This window comes from Bufo bufo, chromosome 1 (assembly GCF_905171765.1).
Source record: "Bufo bufo chromosome 1, aBufBuf1.1, whole genome shotgun sequence".
Classification (NCBI taxonomy): Eukaryota; Metazoa; Chordata; class Amphibia; order Anura; family Bufonidae; genus Bufo; species Bufo bufo.
In genome coordinates, this window is record NC_053389.1 from 105403903 (window position 1) to 105422866 (window position 18964).

At 41.8% G+C, this 18964-nt stretch overlaps 1 protein-coding gene across 4 annotated transcripts in view; it reads right to left on the reverse strand.

Annotated features, from left to right (window-relative positions):
* PRKCZ (protein kinase C zeta) overlaps positions 1-18964 on the reverse strand; it is a 264054-nt gene that overhangs the window by 78141 nt on the left and 166949 nt on the right. For all 4 annotated transcript variants that reach the window (XM_040427515.1, XM_040427522.1, XM_040427535.1 and 1 more), the window contains one exon: positions 3357-3442. In XM_040427515.1, coding sequence (XP_040283449.1) covers positions 3357-3442 — 86 coding nt within the window. The remainder of the gene's footprint in view (positions 1-3356; positions 3443-18964) is intronic.

An 18964-nucleotide genomic window follows, 5' to 3' on the forward strand; every position in this document is an offset into this window, starting at 1 on the left:
AACGTAAACTTATACTGTACTAATTCTCTTATATTTTATCAGAATTGCTTCCATGATGAGCAGGAATAATGGGATTAACGCAGTGATGGCTAACCTTGGCACTCCAGCTGTGGTAAAACTACAACTCCCAAGATGCCCCGCTTGCTTGGCTGCTCTCAGAACTCTATAGAAATAAATGGAGCATGCTGGGAGTCGTAGTTTCACCACAGCTGGAGTGCCAAGGTTAGCCATCACTGGATTAAGGTATGACTACACGGTCAGATTTTTGCATACAGTTTTGAAAACCAAAATCAGGAGTGGATCGTAAAAGCAAAGATATGATTTCTCTGCTTTTTTTAATTAACTCATGGTTTTGGCTTCCAAAACTGCATCCAGAAACCGGACCATGTGGTCGTAACCCTTATAGTGCGGTGCTGCATAAATATGAAGGATAGATATGATGTTTCCTCCATTTGGAATTCACGCCTGGTTTTGGCTTCCAAAACTGCATGCAAAAACCTGACCACATGGTCATACCCTTATAGTGTGGTGCTGTATCATGTTACCCCTGCAAGTCCAGCAGCCAAGTATTGACATCTGCTGCATTGTATAACATTTACAGGCTGAAGGGTACATATGTTCTGGGATTGTTCTAAGTTAGGTACATACTGGACGGATATTGCCAGGATTATCAGAGATGTTACCCAAGTGGATGTTTGTGGAGACCCTAGGTTTTGTCTTCTGGGACTGCTAGAAGTTGACGAGGGGGATACTAACTTACCTATATGTATGCAGAGAATGCTGTTCCAGGCCCGAATAGTAATAGTTAAACACTGGACCAACCATGACCCGCCCACCTCTCGGGAATACCTTAATAGAATGAACACCATCCTAAGATATGAAAGGGGAATATACCTAAAAAGGAAGTGTCCTAATAAGTTTCTATCTATTTGGCAGGGATGGTTAAGTGCTCCGGGTCTTGTGTCAGGGACCCTCTCTGCGGAATGCATAAGATACCAAATTTCTGGGACTGGGAGACTGCGACTGGTTGGCTTGGTATAGTGGGAACGCTGGGCATTATGGCTGCGCACTAGTGTTTCGCAATGGACAGTGCTGCAACACCGAAGAGATACTGCTTTGTAGCGCTCGGTTGTCTCACAGGTTTGAAATGTTTGAGCTTGGTTTAATGATCGGGTTTTATTATAATGTGTGTACGCCCTGGATACATTGTGATTAATGTGTACTCCTTGGAAATAATAAGCTGACACAACAACATTGTATTTATATTTTTTTTAAAAAGGGGCACAAATTTATTTTATTATACATGCCATTGTATGTTGAAATATACAATATGTGTACAGTACAGACCAAAAGTTTGGACACACCTTCTCATTCAAAGAGTTTTCTTTATTTTCATGACTATGAAAATTGTAGATTCACACTGAAGGCATCAAAACTATGAATTAACACATGTGGAATTATATACATAACAAACAAGTGTGAAACAACTGAAAATATGTCATATTCTAGGTTCTTCAAAGTAGCCACCTTTTGCTTTGATTACTGCTTTGCACACTCTTGGCATTCTCTTGACGAGCTTCAAGAGGTAGTCCCCTGAAATGGTTTTCACTTCACAGGTGTGCCCTGTCAGGTTTAATAAGTGGGATTTCTTGCCTTATAAATGGGGTTGGGACCATCAGTGGCGTTGAGGAGAAGTCAGGTGGATACACAGCTGATAGTCCTACTGAATAGACTGTTAGAATTTGTATTATGGCAAGAAAAAAGCAGCTAAGAAAAACGAGTGGCCATCATTACTTTAAGAAATGAAGGTCAGTCAGTCAGCCGAAAAATTGGGAAAACTTTGAAAGTAAGGGCTATTTGACCATGAAGGAGAGTGATGGGGTGCTGCGCCAGATGACCTGGCCTCCACAGTCACTGGACCTGAACCCAATCGAGATGGTTTGGGGTGAGCTGGACCGCAGAGTGAAGGCAAAAGGGCCAACAAGTGCTAAGAGAATGCCAAGAGTGTGCAAAGCAGTAATCAAAGCAAAAGGTGGCTACTTTGAAGAACCTAGAATATGACATATTTTCAGTTGTTTCACACTTGTTTGTTATGTATATAATTCCACATGTGTTAATTCACAGTTTTGATGCCTTCATAGTCATGAAAATAAAGAAAACTCTTTGAATGAGAAGGTGTGTCCAAACTTTTGGTCTGTACTGTATATGTTGTGCACCGTGTTTTACTCTTTCAATAAAAACTATCTTGATTTAAAAAAAAAATACAGGCTGAAGGGAACCTGGTTCCCCCAAGAAGGAGGACTGTGACAACTGATGATGTAAGTTTAAAGGAACACTCCAGGAAAAACTGACACAGGAGCAGAGCACATCTCAGTGATTTCAACAACAGCACAGCCCCCTCCTTAACAGAACATTCATTTTCTTGGACTGCTCCTTTAAGAAGTTATTGTAACCTACACTCAGCACGGGCTGACAATATAATATGGCCTAATAGTGACATTATCATGGGACTAGTAGTCACCGGTGCAAAATCTAGACACGATAAAAGATATAAAAATGGCTGCCTCCACTTGGCCCGGGCACACGGTACATTACAATGAACACATGAAATAATTCCACCATTTTTCTTAGCAAAGAGGACATTCTCGGGATATGACCTATTAATCTGTGGCTCCCCAGCTGCTGGGAAACTACAACTACCAGCATACCCCGACAGCTGCGGGGAGTTGTAGTTTCAACAGCCACTGGTCGGAGACCATTTACCTTGTGGATAACAAGCAATGCTATGAACACAATCAAAAAGGGATAGAAGAGCTGTTCCACTCTGCCAACATGGAGGTCACATTCACATTACTACTCCCCATGACAAATCACATTTTAGACTGGAGATAAGGACCAGTGCATCCTGTTCTCACTTGGCCAATATAATAGGATTACTGCTGGGAGGATATGATGGCACTGTCAATAATTCTATCGGTGGCCCAGTTACATACAGAATGTTGGAAATGTGAAACCAAGAGATAAAACCCCCAACATCCAAAGCTTGTTTGAGAAAAGCAATGAAATCTACTTTACTTGCAGGATCAATGTTGGATTGCACTGATTGTTCTACAAGGCACACCTCTCAGTACAGCGTGCAGGGTAGTGGCAAACGAGGCACAAAAGATGCCTATGACAATGATAAAATGACATTCGGCACAGAAATGAGGTATTGTGGAAGCCCACGCTTTTGGCTGTGACACACTATATTTACAATGATCCATTTTATCTTCCCCGTGTATAAAATGAAGCGACATTCGGTAGCACAGCACATCCCGGAGAATGTAGGAGCTGATTTTTTCTGATGAATCACTTACTCTGTTAAAGCGTTTGGCTTGAAACAGATGCCCATTCACTCGGTAGAGCTTCCTCCATCTTCTGGCCCCTCGACGGTAGATTGATTCTAGGAAGAAAAGAAACGTGTAAAGGAGAAGCATACTAAGCCAGCACTGCCAGGCACAAAACTGCAAGCGGCCTGCAACAGGGAAAACAATTCGGCGTCTTTTTAATAATCAATGCTGAGCGCTGATGCTTGGAAGATCCCTGCTACTGCGAGAGCTAAGATTTCCATGACAGGCTCCAGATCGAGAGCCGAGTACAGCCCGCGTCTTCCTTCTCACACCCTCCTCCTCCCACCATCACATCCTCACATGATCCTATTCTGGTGAACAGGCCTTTCTAACAGACTTCTTGCTAGTGGATAAACAGGTGAATTTGGAAGTGGCAATGCTTTTAAAGAAGCAGCGATCCCACAGGCTCACTTTATTCCAGGCACTTTCAAATGAGACTGATCTGCGGCTCCTACCAAGACGTTTTACAAATCGCAATATTCTTTTTCTGCGACACAAAGAAAGGCAAAGACAGAAACTGCATCCAGAAAATTCATTGAAGCCAATTCAGATGCAAAGTAGATTAGAATAACCAACCTGACTAATAGGGGAAAAAATATATATAAGGCTACAAAACATACGAACGTTGTTTATTTCCGTGTCCGTTTTTTTTTTTTTTTGCGGATAGGATGCGGACCCATTCATTTCAATGGGTCCACAAAAAATTTTTCGGCTTCGCATTTGTGGACCGCAACACACATACGGTTGTGTGCATGTAGCCTAATTAGGGTGCTAGAAAATTCACTAATGGTAGATTTAAGAGAAGCCTGGCTACAAGAAGTGCACTGGGAAAGATTATAAAAATAAGTGAGCGAAAAGATTCAAAGTCTCATTTTTCTGAGATACCTCAATATTGTTACATTACTGCCAGATGGAGAACTAAAAAATAAATAAAAAATAAATACTGGTAAATAAAATAACCTATTAATCATTCACTCTCTCTATTCACACAGTATATGCAACAGATAGCACTTCATATTAGAAAGCCTTTTGTGGCCACGAGAAAACAGGCCTGGTACAAATTCTTCACTACCACTTGGGTATGCTCACACATAGCAGTTCAGGGTTGGTTTATAATAAAAAATAATAATAATTAAAGTAAATAAATCTAAACCACATCTGCGTGGTTTTAAAGCTTTTTTTTATTTTAATATATACCCAGTTGCATATTTTTCCATGCAGGACTTTCGTCTCCGCTCAAAAATCATGTTCTGAGCGGACACTGAACGGACTCCATTATAGTCTATGGGGTCTTTAGGCTCTGTTACGCTCAGTTAGGTCTCGGTTATCTGCAGAATCCGTCCTTTCCGTTCTCCTGCTCCTCAACGGAGCCGGAGAATGGAAAGGAGAAACTGTGATGTGAACGACGCCATTAGGGGCGTTTTGCACAGGCACATATTTTGCCTGGTGACAAGTGGCAATCAATAATACATTATCATTACCCACATTACATTCACTATGTCCAAATTTTACCCTTGGAAAACCATTGCCGTACACGTATTTTTTTATTTTTTTTACGCCCATGGCAGGCCTCAGAGTAGGGGTACGACCACACGTCTCAGTCGCGTCGCTAGTTTTTTCGGCCAATTTTTTCATTGTCATATTTCAAGAGCCATAACTAGAGTACCATATTAGAATGTATGGGCTCCAATGAGCCGAAGTTAGTTATTTGCCAAGTCGCGCTTGACTTTGTTGAATACTGTAGCTTTGGCAATTGATTTTTAAAGTGGAAAACCACTTCAAAACTTGAAACCGAACTCAGCCTCTGTTCCATCTGGTACCTTGGTACTGTATTAATCCGACGGTATGAACGAAGCGACTTTGCATTTAACATCCGAAAATCGCTTCGCTGATCACTAGCCATAAATCTTACTTTCTCCTCGATGTAGCTGTAGGGGGGCTTGTTTTTTGTGGGACAAGTTTTAGTTTGTAATTGCACCATTTTGCAGTACACATAACTATGGATTAACTTTTAAATCGGAGTGCTAAAAAAACCTGTCTTTTTAAAGAGTCACTGTACTTACACAATTTCACTTCATTTAATAGAGAATTGGGTAAATAGCAAATTCCTAAACCACTTCATTTAAAAAATTTGTCTGCATCCACCTGAAAAAAAAGGTAAGGTGATGGCCACTAGGGGTCTCACTTCCACCTAACTCGCAGTCCACTGCCTGTTGTCAGGCAAGATCCGTCCCCTGTAAGGCCCCTTTCACACGAGCGAGTATTCCGCGCGGATGCGATGCGGGAGGTGAACGCATTGCACCCGCACTGAATACTGACCCATTCATTTCTATGGGGCTGTTCACATGAGCGGTGATTTTCACGCATCACTTGTGCGTTGCGTGAAAATCGCAGCATACTCCTCTTTGTGCGTTTTTCACGTAATGCAGGCCCCATAGAAATGAATGGGGTTGCGTGAAAATCGCAAGCATCCGCAAGCAAGTGCGGATGCGTTGCGATTTTCACGCACGGTTGCTAGAAGACGATCGGGATGGAGACCCGATCATTATTATTTTCCCTTATAACATGGTTATAAGGGAAAATAATAGCATTCTGAATACAGAATGCATAGTAAAACAGTGCTGGAGGGGTTAAAAAAATTTTTTTAACTCACCTTAGTCCACTTGATCGTGTAGCCCGGCATCTCCTTCTGTCTCCTTTGTTGAATAGGACCTGTGGTGAGCATTAAATGCAGGAACAGGACCTTTGATGACGTCACTCCGGTCATCACATGATCTTTTACCATGGTGATGGATCATGTGATGACCGGAGTGACGTCATCAAAAGGTCCTTGACCTGTAATGGACGCTCACCACAAGTCCTGTTCAGCAATGAAAGAAGCCTAACACAAAAGAAGACGACACAGAAGACGGCTGAGAGGAAGTGTCAGAGCTAGCTGAGATCCTGAGCCTGATAGAATCACTGCCTATACACTGCTTCTGAAGAGCAGATAAACACCTGTGTCTGTAAGCCTCATCTCCTTGGGCTAGTTTCACACTAGCGCTTACCATCTCCAGCAGGCTGTTCCGGCAGGGAGCAGACTGCAGGAGATGTCTGGTTCATCACTGCCGGATGCTACCCAACACCCGCAGGCCCCATTCACTATAATGGGGACCAGTGGAGTTCCGGCCACAACCCAGCAAATATGCACAGAGTCAGCCGGACAAAAGCTGCTGTGTGCAGTGGTTTTCGTCCAGCCAAATCTTGCATATTTGCCAGGTTGCGGACGGATCTCTGCCAGTCCCCATTATAGTTAATGGTGCTGGACGGAATTTGAAAAGTGCCCGGCAATGACTGATACAGTAGGTTTTTCCCGGTCGGAACAGCCTGCCAGATCTGTCAAATGCAAATGCAAAACAGGCCTTGGCAGCTTTCTGAGCTCACTAGAAGAAAACAAACGTAGTGAGAAGTAAGGGATGTGAGTTCACTGCATACAGTACTGGCAGATTCAACAGAAGGGAGAGACCCACTGCTTCTGAGTGAAATGCATCTGGTTGTGCAGCTGAAACAGGGAATGATATGGCTAAAAGCCTTTAGCGAAACCCTAAAAACGCCAGCTCCATCACAGTTATGATTGTACAAAGAAGCACAGCCATTATGCAAACTTTTTTTGGAAACTCAGGGACACTAAGTTTTACATTACTCAATGTTCATTTTGCAACATAAACAACATGATAACTTTATTCTCTGGGTCAGTATGATTACAGCTATACCAATTTTATATAGTTTATCTGTAAGATGACTAGTGGTTTTCACAGGTACCATTTTGGTGGTACAGAAGACTTTTTGACTGCTTTTTATTCAGATTTTTCCTTCTTGCGGTGACTAACTTTAAATGTGTGAAATAATAATTTTACAGTACGCGTCATTACCGGTACGGCAATAGCAAATATGTGTACAGGTTCTTATTGTTTCACTTTTACCATTAAAAAACAAAAACTTTTTAGGGGAGAAAGTTGGAAATTTAAAAAAATAATAATTTCATGAATTACTATTCATATCATTATTCCCACAAAAAAGACTTACATTACAGACAATAGGCCAATTATCCACACAACCCATCGGTCTGTGCATTAAAAACAAAATTGCAGCATTCACTACTTTTGGTCCAATTCTAATTCTAGACTCTTCCATTCAAGTCAATAAGTCAGAGAAAAGAACAGACAATACAGAGACCCAATCCATGGCTGAACATGGTGTCTGAGCTTAAGGCTGCATGTTATAGAGCAGGAGGAGCAGAGCATTTTGCATTTTGATAGTGACAGGTTCCCTTTAAGTGGTGGTGCAGATACACCATCTGTATCACTAAGAGGGCATCTTTTGCATTTTACCACTCTGTGTTACTATACATCAGACAGCAGTAGTTCACACGATTTTAACAGCTTTTACTACGGCAGAAACTACCGGCTGCATGAACTGAAGCACTGCCTCCAAATGAAAACCATGCAGCCCCAGTTTCCTAGTATTCATGTATCAATCACTCACAAGCAATGCAGAATGCAAAGTGAAACACCGCAGATTTCTACAGAATTGTTTTATTTTTTAGGATTTCATAAAAAAATTATAATAAAGTCACCCTTGGCCTATTTTATCCAACTTCTATGTCAGAAAAGGTGGAACAGGTGCTTGTTAAATATGGCGCTCATTCTGACCACCATATTTCTCATTGTATTCCCGCAGCCCACTGGCATAAATACACTGCTACGGTAAATCTGCTTCTCTTAAAGCTAGCTGCCTGCAGCCACCACTAGAGGGAGCTCAGTGCACAGGAATTTATGTAGTTACAATTGACAAACTTTGAAGCTCCAATCTATTTTCACTGACCTCCCACTAGTGCTGGATGCTTGAAAATGCAGTGCTTTTACATTGTGAAGAGAAAAGTTCGGCACCGGGCCCCGCGGCAGTCACATGATCTGCCTCCATTGAAGGTATGTCTCTCACCAAAGTAAAAACATAAGAAAACCTGTTCAGTATTTATCAGTCTTCAGGATTATTGTAGATGATCTCTTGGGTCACACAAGACTACTATTTAAAATTTTCAAATCCTGGAAACCCCTTTGCAATAATAATAATAAAAAAAAAAGGATAAATGAACATCAATTGTTTTTGTATACAACCTGCGCTCTAAGCAAACCTGAAAATTAAATTATACAGACGCTTAAGTGCCTGCACAGTCAAGCTTTGTAGCAATATTAGATATTAAAATCCATAGCAACACAAACGGATGTGAATATTTAATATTCACTATCTAGTAAATCAACGCCTTTGAAAGCCCAAATGAAGTCACAGAATGGAAGAGCTTGACATTTAAAGTGTGTACAGACTGATAAAAATGCAGCTGTATTTTGTAAGACACCATTGTGAGGAGCAATATCATCAGAAGGCACTTTTCTAGAATGCCACACAAGGTGATTGTCCGTTTCAACAAAATTTAGCGTACATGATGATCTTTTCTACCTTTATGTGAATTTATACTTCTTGGTTTTGTTGATTACGCTGTTCTGGTGAACCAGGGTTTAGCGTTGTTGCAGTTTTGGGAAAATGACGGCAACAAACTGCAATAAACACATGCCTTTGTGTACGAGGAGGATTTGTTACCTACATGAATACAATTTACTGCATTGTTCAGTATTCACACCTCCTCTCAGTGGTTGTCTTCCCTGTTTTGTTGTATTACAACCTGGAACTAAAGTGTATTTTGGAGGGATTTGCAGGTGCAAAATATTGTTTACCATGATAAACCATAAATTAAGAAAAAAATATTAGAAATTTTATGTACACAAGTATTCATCCCCTAAAAGACAATATTTTGGGGAGCTACCTTTTGCCTTTAATATAACTGCCTATTCTTGTCAAGAATAGGACAGGTTATATTTTTTTTTTTGGACCACGGAACGGAGCAATGGATGCGACATGGAGTGCTGTCTGCATCTTTTGTGGCCCCATTGAAGTGAATTCGTGCGCATGCGGACCAAAACAACGGCCGTGTGCATAAGGCCTAATAAAGCCTTAGATGTGGGTTGGGGGATGGGCACTCTCCCAGCACATAGACTATTACTAACAATAATTATAAAGCACAAATGTTACAAGTATGTTTTTCAATTCTTCAGTCTATCACCACAGACAGTTCCTGGATTTACAGGGCAGGAGCGTACAAGCACAAAATGCCAAGCACTGTAGGGGTTACCCGAGAACAGTAAAATCTGAGGCAGCAGCAAATGTTCCAAAATATCAAAAAAGTCAGGGCCCCTCCCAGCGTTTACATTCCTGTTGGCAGCGGTGACGTCCTGTCCATACCACAGCAGCCAATCACTAGCCTCAGCAGTGACATGCCAGTGATTGGATGCATCTGGTTTGGACAGGAAGAGGACATCAGCTATGCAGAAGCTGAACAACAGACTAGAATTGGCAGGGGAGAAAAGGGGTAGGTATGACTTTTTGTTATTTGGAGGAGTTTAAAATTTTCTCTGACAACCCCTCTATATAATAATATTGCAACACACATGAAATAAACCATAAATAGTTAAACAGATGTAAATTTATATAGTGCAATATGAACCATGCCAAGTTCACATCTGCATGACGGCCTGGTATTCATCTGTGCTCACAGCATAGAGCGTTACCTGTATGCAGGACTGCCACCAGGATTTCTGGGGACCCACATAGAAACTGAGGGAGCCCTCACCCCCATCCCTTTTAAAAAATTCAGAGCAATAAGGCTTCATGCACACAAACGTATTTTGTTTCCGCATCGGTTCAGTGTTTTCTTTTTTTTTTCGTGGGTATAGGATGTGGACCGATTCATTTCAATGGGTCTGTAAAAAATGAGGACAGCACACTGTGCTGTTCGCATTCGTATGTCCGTTCCGTAGCCCCGCAACAAAGACAGAACATGTCCTATTCTTGTCTGTTTTGAGGACAAGGATGGGCATTGTTACAACGGATCAGCAAAAAAAACGGATGCAATACGGATGCAAATTGACATCATCTGTATTTAATGCGGACCACAAAACACATACGGTCATGTGAATGTACCCTAACAGCAATAACTTTTTTTCTATCAACTTTCATTATGGGTCAAATGAGGGTGGGGAGAAATTATGCCATTTTTATTTACGTTGTTTACTGATCACCATACATTTTGTATGGGTTATTGCGATTACGGGATACCAAATACTGCCTTGTGATACTTAATAGTATGTACAGTCAGGTCCATAAATATTGGGACATCAACACTATTCTAAAATTTTTGGCTCTATACACCACCACAATGGATTTGAAATGAAACGAACAAGATGTGCTTTAACTGCAGACTGTCAGCTTTAACCACCTCCGGACCGCCTAACGCAGGATCGCGTTCCGGAGGTGGCAGCCCTGCGCAGAGTCACGCATATATGCGTCATCTCGCGATGGCCGAGATTTCCTGTGAACGCGCGCACACAGGCGCGCGCGCTCACAGGATCGGAAGGTAAGAGAGTTGATCTCCAGCCTGCCAGCGGCGATCGTTCGCTGGCAGGCTGGAGATGTGTTTTTTTTAACCCCTAACAGGTATATTAGACGCTGTTTTGATAACAGCGTCTAATATACCTGCTACCTGGTCCTCTGGTGGTCCCCTTTGTTTGGATCGACCACCAGAGGACACAGGTAGCTCAGTAAAGTAGCACCAAGCACCACTACACTACACTACACCCCCCCCCCCCCCCCCCCGGTCACTTATTAACCCCTTATTAGCCCCTGATCACCCCATATAGACTCCCTGATCACCCCCCTGTCATTGATTACCCCCCTGTCATTGATCAACCCCCTGTAAAGCTCCATTCAGACGTCCGCATGATTTTTTACGGATCCACTGATAGATGGATCGGATCCGCAAAACGCATCCGGACGTCTGAATGAAGCCTTACAGGGGCATGATCAATGACTGTGGTGATCACCCCATATAGACTCCCTGATCACCCCCCTGTCATTGATTACCCCCCTGTAAAGCTCCATTCAGACGTCCGCATGATTTTTACGGATCCACTGATAGATGGATCGGATCCGCAAAACGCATCCGGACGTCTGAATGAAGCCTTACAGGGGCATGATCAATGACTGTGGTGATCACCCCATATAGACTCCCTGATCACCCCCCTGTCATTGATTACCCCCCTGTAAAGCTCCATTCAGATGTCCGCATGATTTTTACGGATGCACTGATAGATGGATCGGATCCGCAAAACGCATCCGGACGTCTGAATGAAGCCTTACAGGGGCATGATCAATGACTGTGGTTATCACCCCATATAGACTCCCTGATCACCCCCCTGTCATTGATTACCCCCCTGTAAAGCTCCATTCAGATGTCCGCATGATTTTTACGGATGCACTGATAGATGGATCGGATCCGCAAAACGCATCCGGACATCTGAATGAAGCCTTACAGGGGCATGATCAATGACTGTGGTGATCACCCTATATAAAACTCCCTGATCACCCCCCTGTCATTGATCACCCCCCTGTCATTGATCACCCCCCCTGTCATTGATCACCCTCTGTAAGGCTCCATTCAGACATTTTTTTGGCCCAAGTTAGCGGAATTATAATTTTTTTTTCTTACAAAGTCTCATATTCCACTAACTTGTGTCAAAAAATAAAATCTCACATGAACTCACCATACCCCTCACGGAATCCAAATGCGTAAAATTTTTTAGACATTTATATTCCAGACTTCTTCTCACGCTTTAGGGCCCCTAGAATGCCAGGGCAGTATAAATACCCCACATGTGACCCCATTTCGGAAAGAAGACACCCCCAGGTATTCCGTGAGGGGCATATTGAGTCCATGAAAGATTGAAATTTTTGTCCCAAGTTAGCGGAACGGGAGACTTTGTGAGAAAAAAATTAAAAATATCAATTTCCGCTAACTTGTGCCAAAAAAAAAAAATTTCTATGAACTCATGCCCCTCATTGAATACCTTGGGGTGTCTTCTTTCCAAAATGGGGTCACATGTGGGGTATTTATACTGCCCTGGCATTCTAGGGGCCCCAAAGCGTGAGAAGAAGTCTGGTATCCAAATGTCTAAAAATGCCCTCCTAAAAGGAATTTGGGCACCTTTGCGCATCTAGGCTGCAAAAAAGTGTCACACATCTGGTATCGCCGTACTCAGGAGAAGTTGGGGAATGTGTTTTGGGGTGTCATTTTACATATACCCATGCTGGGTGAGAGAAATATCTTGGTCAAATGCCAACTTTGTATAAAAAAATGGGAAAAGTTGTCTTTTGCCAAGATATTTCTCTCACCCAGCATGGGTATATGTAAAATGACACCCCAAAACACATTCCCCAACTTCTCCTGAATACGGCGATGCCACATGTGTGACACTTTTTTGCAGCCTAGGTGGGCAAAGGGGCCCATATTCCAAAGAGCACCTTTAGGATTTCACAGGTCATTTACCTACTTACCACACATTAGGGCCCCTGGAAAATGCCAGGGCAGTATAACTACCCCACAAGTGACCCCATTTTGGAAAGAAGACACCCCAAGGTATTCCGTGAGGGGCATGGCGAGTTCCTAGAATGTTTTATTTTTTGTCACAAGTTAGTGGAAAATGCTGATTTTTTTTTTTTTTTCATACAAAGTCTCATATTCCACTAACTTGTGACAAAAAATAAAAACTTCCATGAACTCACTATGCCCATCAGCGAATACCTTGGGGTCTCTTCTTTCCAAAATGGGGTCACTTGTGGGGTAGTTATACTGCCCTGGCATTCTAGGGGCCCAAATGTGTGGTAAGGAGTTTGAAATCAAATTCTGTAAAAAATGACCTGTGAAATCCGAAAGGTGCTCTTTGGAATATGGGCCCCTTTGCCCACCTAGGCTGCAAAAAAGTGTCACACATCTGGTATCTCCGTACTCAGGAGAAGTTGGGGAATGTGTTTTGGGGTGTCATTTTACATATACCCATGCTGGGTGAGAGAAATATCTTGGCAAAAGACAACTTTTCCCATTTTTTTTATACAAAGTTGGCATTTGACCAAGATATTTATCTCACCCAGCATGGGTATATGTAAAAAGACACCCCAAAACACATTCCTCAACTTCTCCTGAATACAGAGATACCAGATGTGTGACACTTTTTTGCAGCCTAGGTGGGCAAAGGGGCCCATATTCCAAAGAGCACCTTTCGGATTTCACAGGTCATTTTTTACAGAATTTGATTTCAAACTCCTTACCACACATTTGGGCCCCTAGAATGCCAGGGCAGTATAACTACCCCACAAGTGACCCCATTTTGGAAAGAAGAGACCCCAAGGTATTCGCTGATGGGCATAGTGAGTTCATGGAAGTTTTTATTTTTTGTCACAAGTTAGTGGAATATGAGACTTTGTATGAAAAAAAAATAAAAAAAATCAGCATTTTCCACTAACTTGTGACAAAAAATAAAAAGTTCTATGAACTCACTATGCCCATCAGCGAATACCTTAGGGTGTGTACTTTCCTAAATGGGGTCATTTGTGGGGTGTTTGTACTGTCTGGGCATTGTAGAACCTCAGGAAACATGACAGGTGCTCAGAAAGTCAGAGCTGCTTCAAAAAGCGGAAATTCACATTTTTGTACCATAGTTTGTAAACGCTATAACTTTTACCCAAACCATTTTTTTTTTTACCCAAACATTTTTTTTTTTATCAAAGACATGTAGAACAATAAATTTAGAGCAAAATTTATATATGGATGTAGTTTTTTTTTGCAAAATTTTACAACTGAAAGTGAAAAATGTCATTTTTTTGCAAAAAAATCGTTAAATTTTGATTAATAACAAAAAAAGTAAAAATGTCAGCAGCAATGAAATACCACCAAATGAAAGCTCTATTAGTGAGAAGAAAAGGAGGTAAAATTCATTTGGGTGGTAAGTTGCATGACCGAGCAATAAATGGTGAAAGTAGTGTAGGTCAGAAGTGTAAAAAGTGGCCTGGTCTTTCAGGGTGTTTAAGCACTGGGGGCTGAAGTGGTTAATTTGAGGGTATTTACATCCAAATCAGGAAAACGGTGTAGGAATTACAACAGTTTGCATATGTGCCTCCCACTTGTAAAGGGACCAAAAGTAATGGGACAGAATAGTAATCATAAATCAAACTTTCACTTTTTAGTACTTGGTTGCAAATCCTTTGCAGTCAATTACAGCCTGAAGTCTGGAACTCATAGACATCACCAGACGCTGGGTTTCATCCCTGGTGATGCTCTGCCAGGCCTCTACTGCAACTGTCTTCAGTTCCTGCTTGTTCTTGGGGCATTTTCCCTTAAGTTTTGTCTTCATCAAGTGAAATGCATGCTCAATCGGATTCAGGTCAGGTGATTGACTTGGCCATTGCATAACATTCCACTTCTTTCCCATAAAAAACTCTTTGCTTTTGCAGTATGCTTTGGGTCATTGTCCATCTGCACTGTGAAGCGCCATCCAATGAGTTCTGAAGCATTTGGCTGAATATGAGCAGATAATATTGCCCGAAACACTTCAGAATTCATCCTGCTGCTTTTGTCAGCAGTCACATCATCAATAAATACAAGAGAACCAGTTCCATTGGCAGCCATACATGCCCACGCCATGACACTACCACCACCATGCTTCACTTATGAGGTGGTATGCTTAGGATCATGAGCAATTCCTTTCCTTCTCCATACTCTTCTCTTCCCATCACTCTGGTACAAGTTGATCTTGGTCTCATCTGTCCATAGGATGTTGCTCCAGAACTGTGAAGATTTTTTTAGATGTTGTTTGGCAAACTCTAATCTGGCCTTCCTGTTTTTGAGGCTCACCAATGGTTTACATCTTGTGGTGAACCCTCTGTATTCACTCTGGTGAAGTCTTCTCTTGATTGTTGACTTTGACACACATACACCTACCTCCTGGAGAGTGTTCTTGATCTGGCCAACTGTTGTGAAGGGTGTTTTCTTCACCAGGGAAATAATTCTTCGGTCATCCACCACAGTTGTTTTCCGTGGTCTTCCGGGTCTCTTGTTGTTGCTGAGCTCACTGGTGCGTTCCTTCTTTTTAAGAATGTTCCAAACAGTTGTTTTGGCCATGCCTAATGTTTTTGCTATCTCTCTGATGGGTTTGTTTTTTCAGCCTAATAATGGCTTGCTTCACTGATAGTGACAGCTCTTTGGATCTCATCTTGAGAGTTGACAGCAAGAGATTCCAAATACAAATAGCACACTTGAAATGAACTCTGGACCTTTTATCTGCTCATTGCAATTGGGATAATGAGGGAATAACACACAACTGGCCATGGAACAGCCGAGAAGCCAATTGTCCCATTGCGTTTGGTCCCTTAACAAAAACGCATTCATTGCAATGATTTGTGCGCCATGATTTTTTTTTTTGTAACAAAAAAAAACATGTAACTGTTTAAATAAAAGAAAAGCAGGAAAATAAATAAAAGTCTCATTCTTCTACCACAAACTTTAATAATAAAAAAAAACTTATTTTATGTGTATCTACTGGGAATCAAACCCCAAATATTAGCACCAAGTAGCAGCCTAACGCACTACTGTAAAGACCAGGGGTCTTCAACATGCAGCCTGCAATTATCTACGCCCTTGCCTCTATAGTGGGCCATGGGAACCTATGTCTCCTATCCCCTCGAGTGGCTATTCCATTTATTTCTATGGGTGTTCTGGAGAGAGTAGAGCGCTGAATGGATCAGCTATGTTCTGATGGCGACCCATCCTGTATGCAAGTGCTGCACCATCTATCCCCGGCAGGAGCTATAAGCCAACCCTGAACAGCTTTCCTATAAGACTGCCCTAGACACATGCCTATTGAGCCTAATGCAAAATCCTGCTTGCCTTTTGATATCACAAGAATGAAAACTTTTAAAAGTAGATTACCTTTCACCTCTTTCCAAAATATCTAGAATATATATATTTCTGTTCCGCTACATATGTCTGCCTGGGTCCTTATACAAATACCCGTTCCTGTGGCCCTTAAAGGGAACCTGCAGGATGAAGTACTGACAGACTTCCTCGTTACAGCGCATTACATTTTACTCTGATACGTTGTGACACATACTGTAGTAGGAGGGGGATTGAACAAGTCGCAATTTGTGCAAAGATTTCAATTTTTATTCCACATTTGGCATTGGAAAAGTGTGCGAGAGGGATGGACGTGGCTTAAACTCCTAGACAGATTTATCAATACTAAAGCCAGAACGTATGCCCGCACATAGCAGCTGAAGATTTCAATTTTCTGAATTCTGGCACTCCAATGATTTTTTTTTTTTTTTTTGCTAGACTGGCATATGAAACCTCAGCCTTACTTAATAAGGCTACTTTCACACCTGCGGTCGGTGCGGATCTGTCTTGTAATAACGGATCCGTTTTCATTATTCATTCAAAAAAAAGTCTAAGTCAAAGCGGATACATCTTGACCTACATTGAAAGTCAATGGGGGACGGATCCGTTTTCAATTGCATCATATTGTGTCAGTGAAAAACGGATCTGTCCCCATTGACTTGCATTGCGTTTCAGGACGGATCCGTTTTGCTCCGCATAGTCAGACGGTCACCAAAACGCTGCAAGCTGCGTTTTAGTGACAGTCTAAAAAAACGCAACAGAGACCAAACGCAGCCAAATTGATGCATAGTGAACAGATCCTTATCCATTCAGAATGCATTGGGGCTGAACTGATCCGTTTTGGGCCACATGCGAGAGCCCTTAAACGGATCTCACAAGCGGACCCGGAAAAGCCAGTGTGAAAGTAGCCTAAATGTGGGTCACTGTTTTAGGACTCATGCACGCGACCATATGTATTTTGCGGTCCGCAAAAAATATGGATGACGTCTGTGTTCATTTCGTATTTTGCAGAACCGAACAACTGGCCCCTGATAGAACAGTCCTATCCTTGTCCGTTATGCGGAATGTATACGGAGTAACTTCGGTCTGGGGGAAAAAAATAAAAAATAAAAGGAACGCACACAGAAAGAAAATACGTTTGTGTGCATGAGCACGCACAGGGAGACATATCTCCTGGGTGGGTCCCCAGTGGTCACTCCCTGCCTGGGTCAGCTCTTTCCTATTTACGTATAGGGATAGACTATTCATCAAGGAGATGTGAAACACAGTGCACTGTAATGAGGGACCTGTTGGTATTTCATGCAGCATATATCTGCCGACAGGTTCCCTTTAAAACTGCAAGATTACATTGTCCCCATATATTAGAGATGCCACAAAGACCCTTTGATTAATAATGTGCATCAAAACTATCAGACCATGGGCAGTGAGAGGCGCAGAGCCCATTATCTTCCGTCTCCGGCAGAACACTGCGACTGCAGACATAATAGGCATTATGGCGTTCTGCTTATTTAGCACGGACAAAGGATAACAAATGTGATTTTAATACAAGCTATACATTCTCAGATCTGAAATGGAAGACTGTATAATGAAAAAAAAAATCACAAAGCAGCATCGCTAAAAAAAATTAGGGGAAAAATATAAAGATTTTCTCCAATGCAGGCTTCCACAACTGCCTTTAGATGGCACCATATACTTTCAGATAAGCACATCGACCATAAGGGCTCATGCACACGACCGTATGGCTTTTTCAGTGCTTTGCGGTCCGTTTTTCACGGATCCGTTGTTCCATTTTTTGTTTCCATTGTGTTTCTGTTTCTTTTCCGTATGCCATGTACAGTATACAGTAATTACATAGAAAAAATTGGGCTGGGCATAACATTTTCAATAGATGGTTCAGCAAAAGCGGAACGGATACGGAAGACATACGGATGCATTTCCGTATGTGTTCCGTTTTTTTTTGCGGACCCATTGACTTGAATAAAGCCAAGCACCGTGATTTGCGGACAAGAATAGGACATGTTCTATCTTTTTACGGTACAGAAATACTAAAATACTGAAAGGGAATGCACACGGAGACACTTCAGTATTTTTTGCCGAACCATTAAAATGAATGGTTCAGTATATGTTCCGCATACTGAACTCAAAAAACGGCCAGTATACTGAACGCAAAATACTGTCGTGTGCATAAGCCCTAACCTGTATGAGGTGGGCAGGAAGGTGGCTACTATAGAGGATTACACAATGGACTGGATCAGTCAAAAAACATGACAAAAACATGAAAAAAGTCAAGGAAAAAAATGATCACATCCAACATTTAAAGCCCAGAGAAAATTGTAAGGCTTTGAAGCGGAGATTAGAATAGGTTAGACTTTATCGGATTCCTCTCATTATAAAAGGTGACTTTATTTAGAAAAGTCTATTAATGAATAGTAATGCCATTCAAAATAAAGACATATCATCGCTCGCCTATTAATAGACTGGCCAGTCTGGATTTAACCATTGCTGTTACCATAGCAACATGGTGTCATAACAGCCCGTCGGGTGCGAAAATGTATCCATTATCCCGTACTGGCGTATTCTCCGGCTTCTATTTTCTGCTGGTTGCCGGAAAGGACTTGTAGAAACATTAACAGGGTTTCGGATTTGGCTTTGTTCCTTTATAGCTGGAAGGACATTTCTGTTTCTTTTATGGTACAATTTG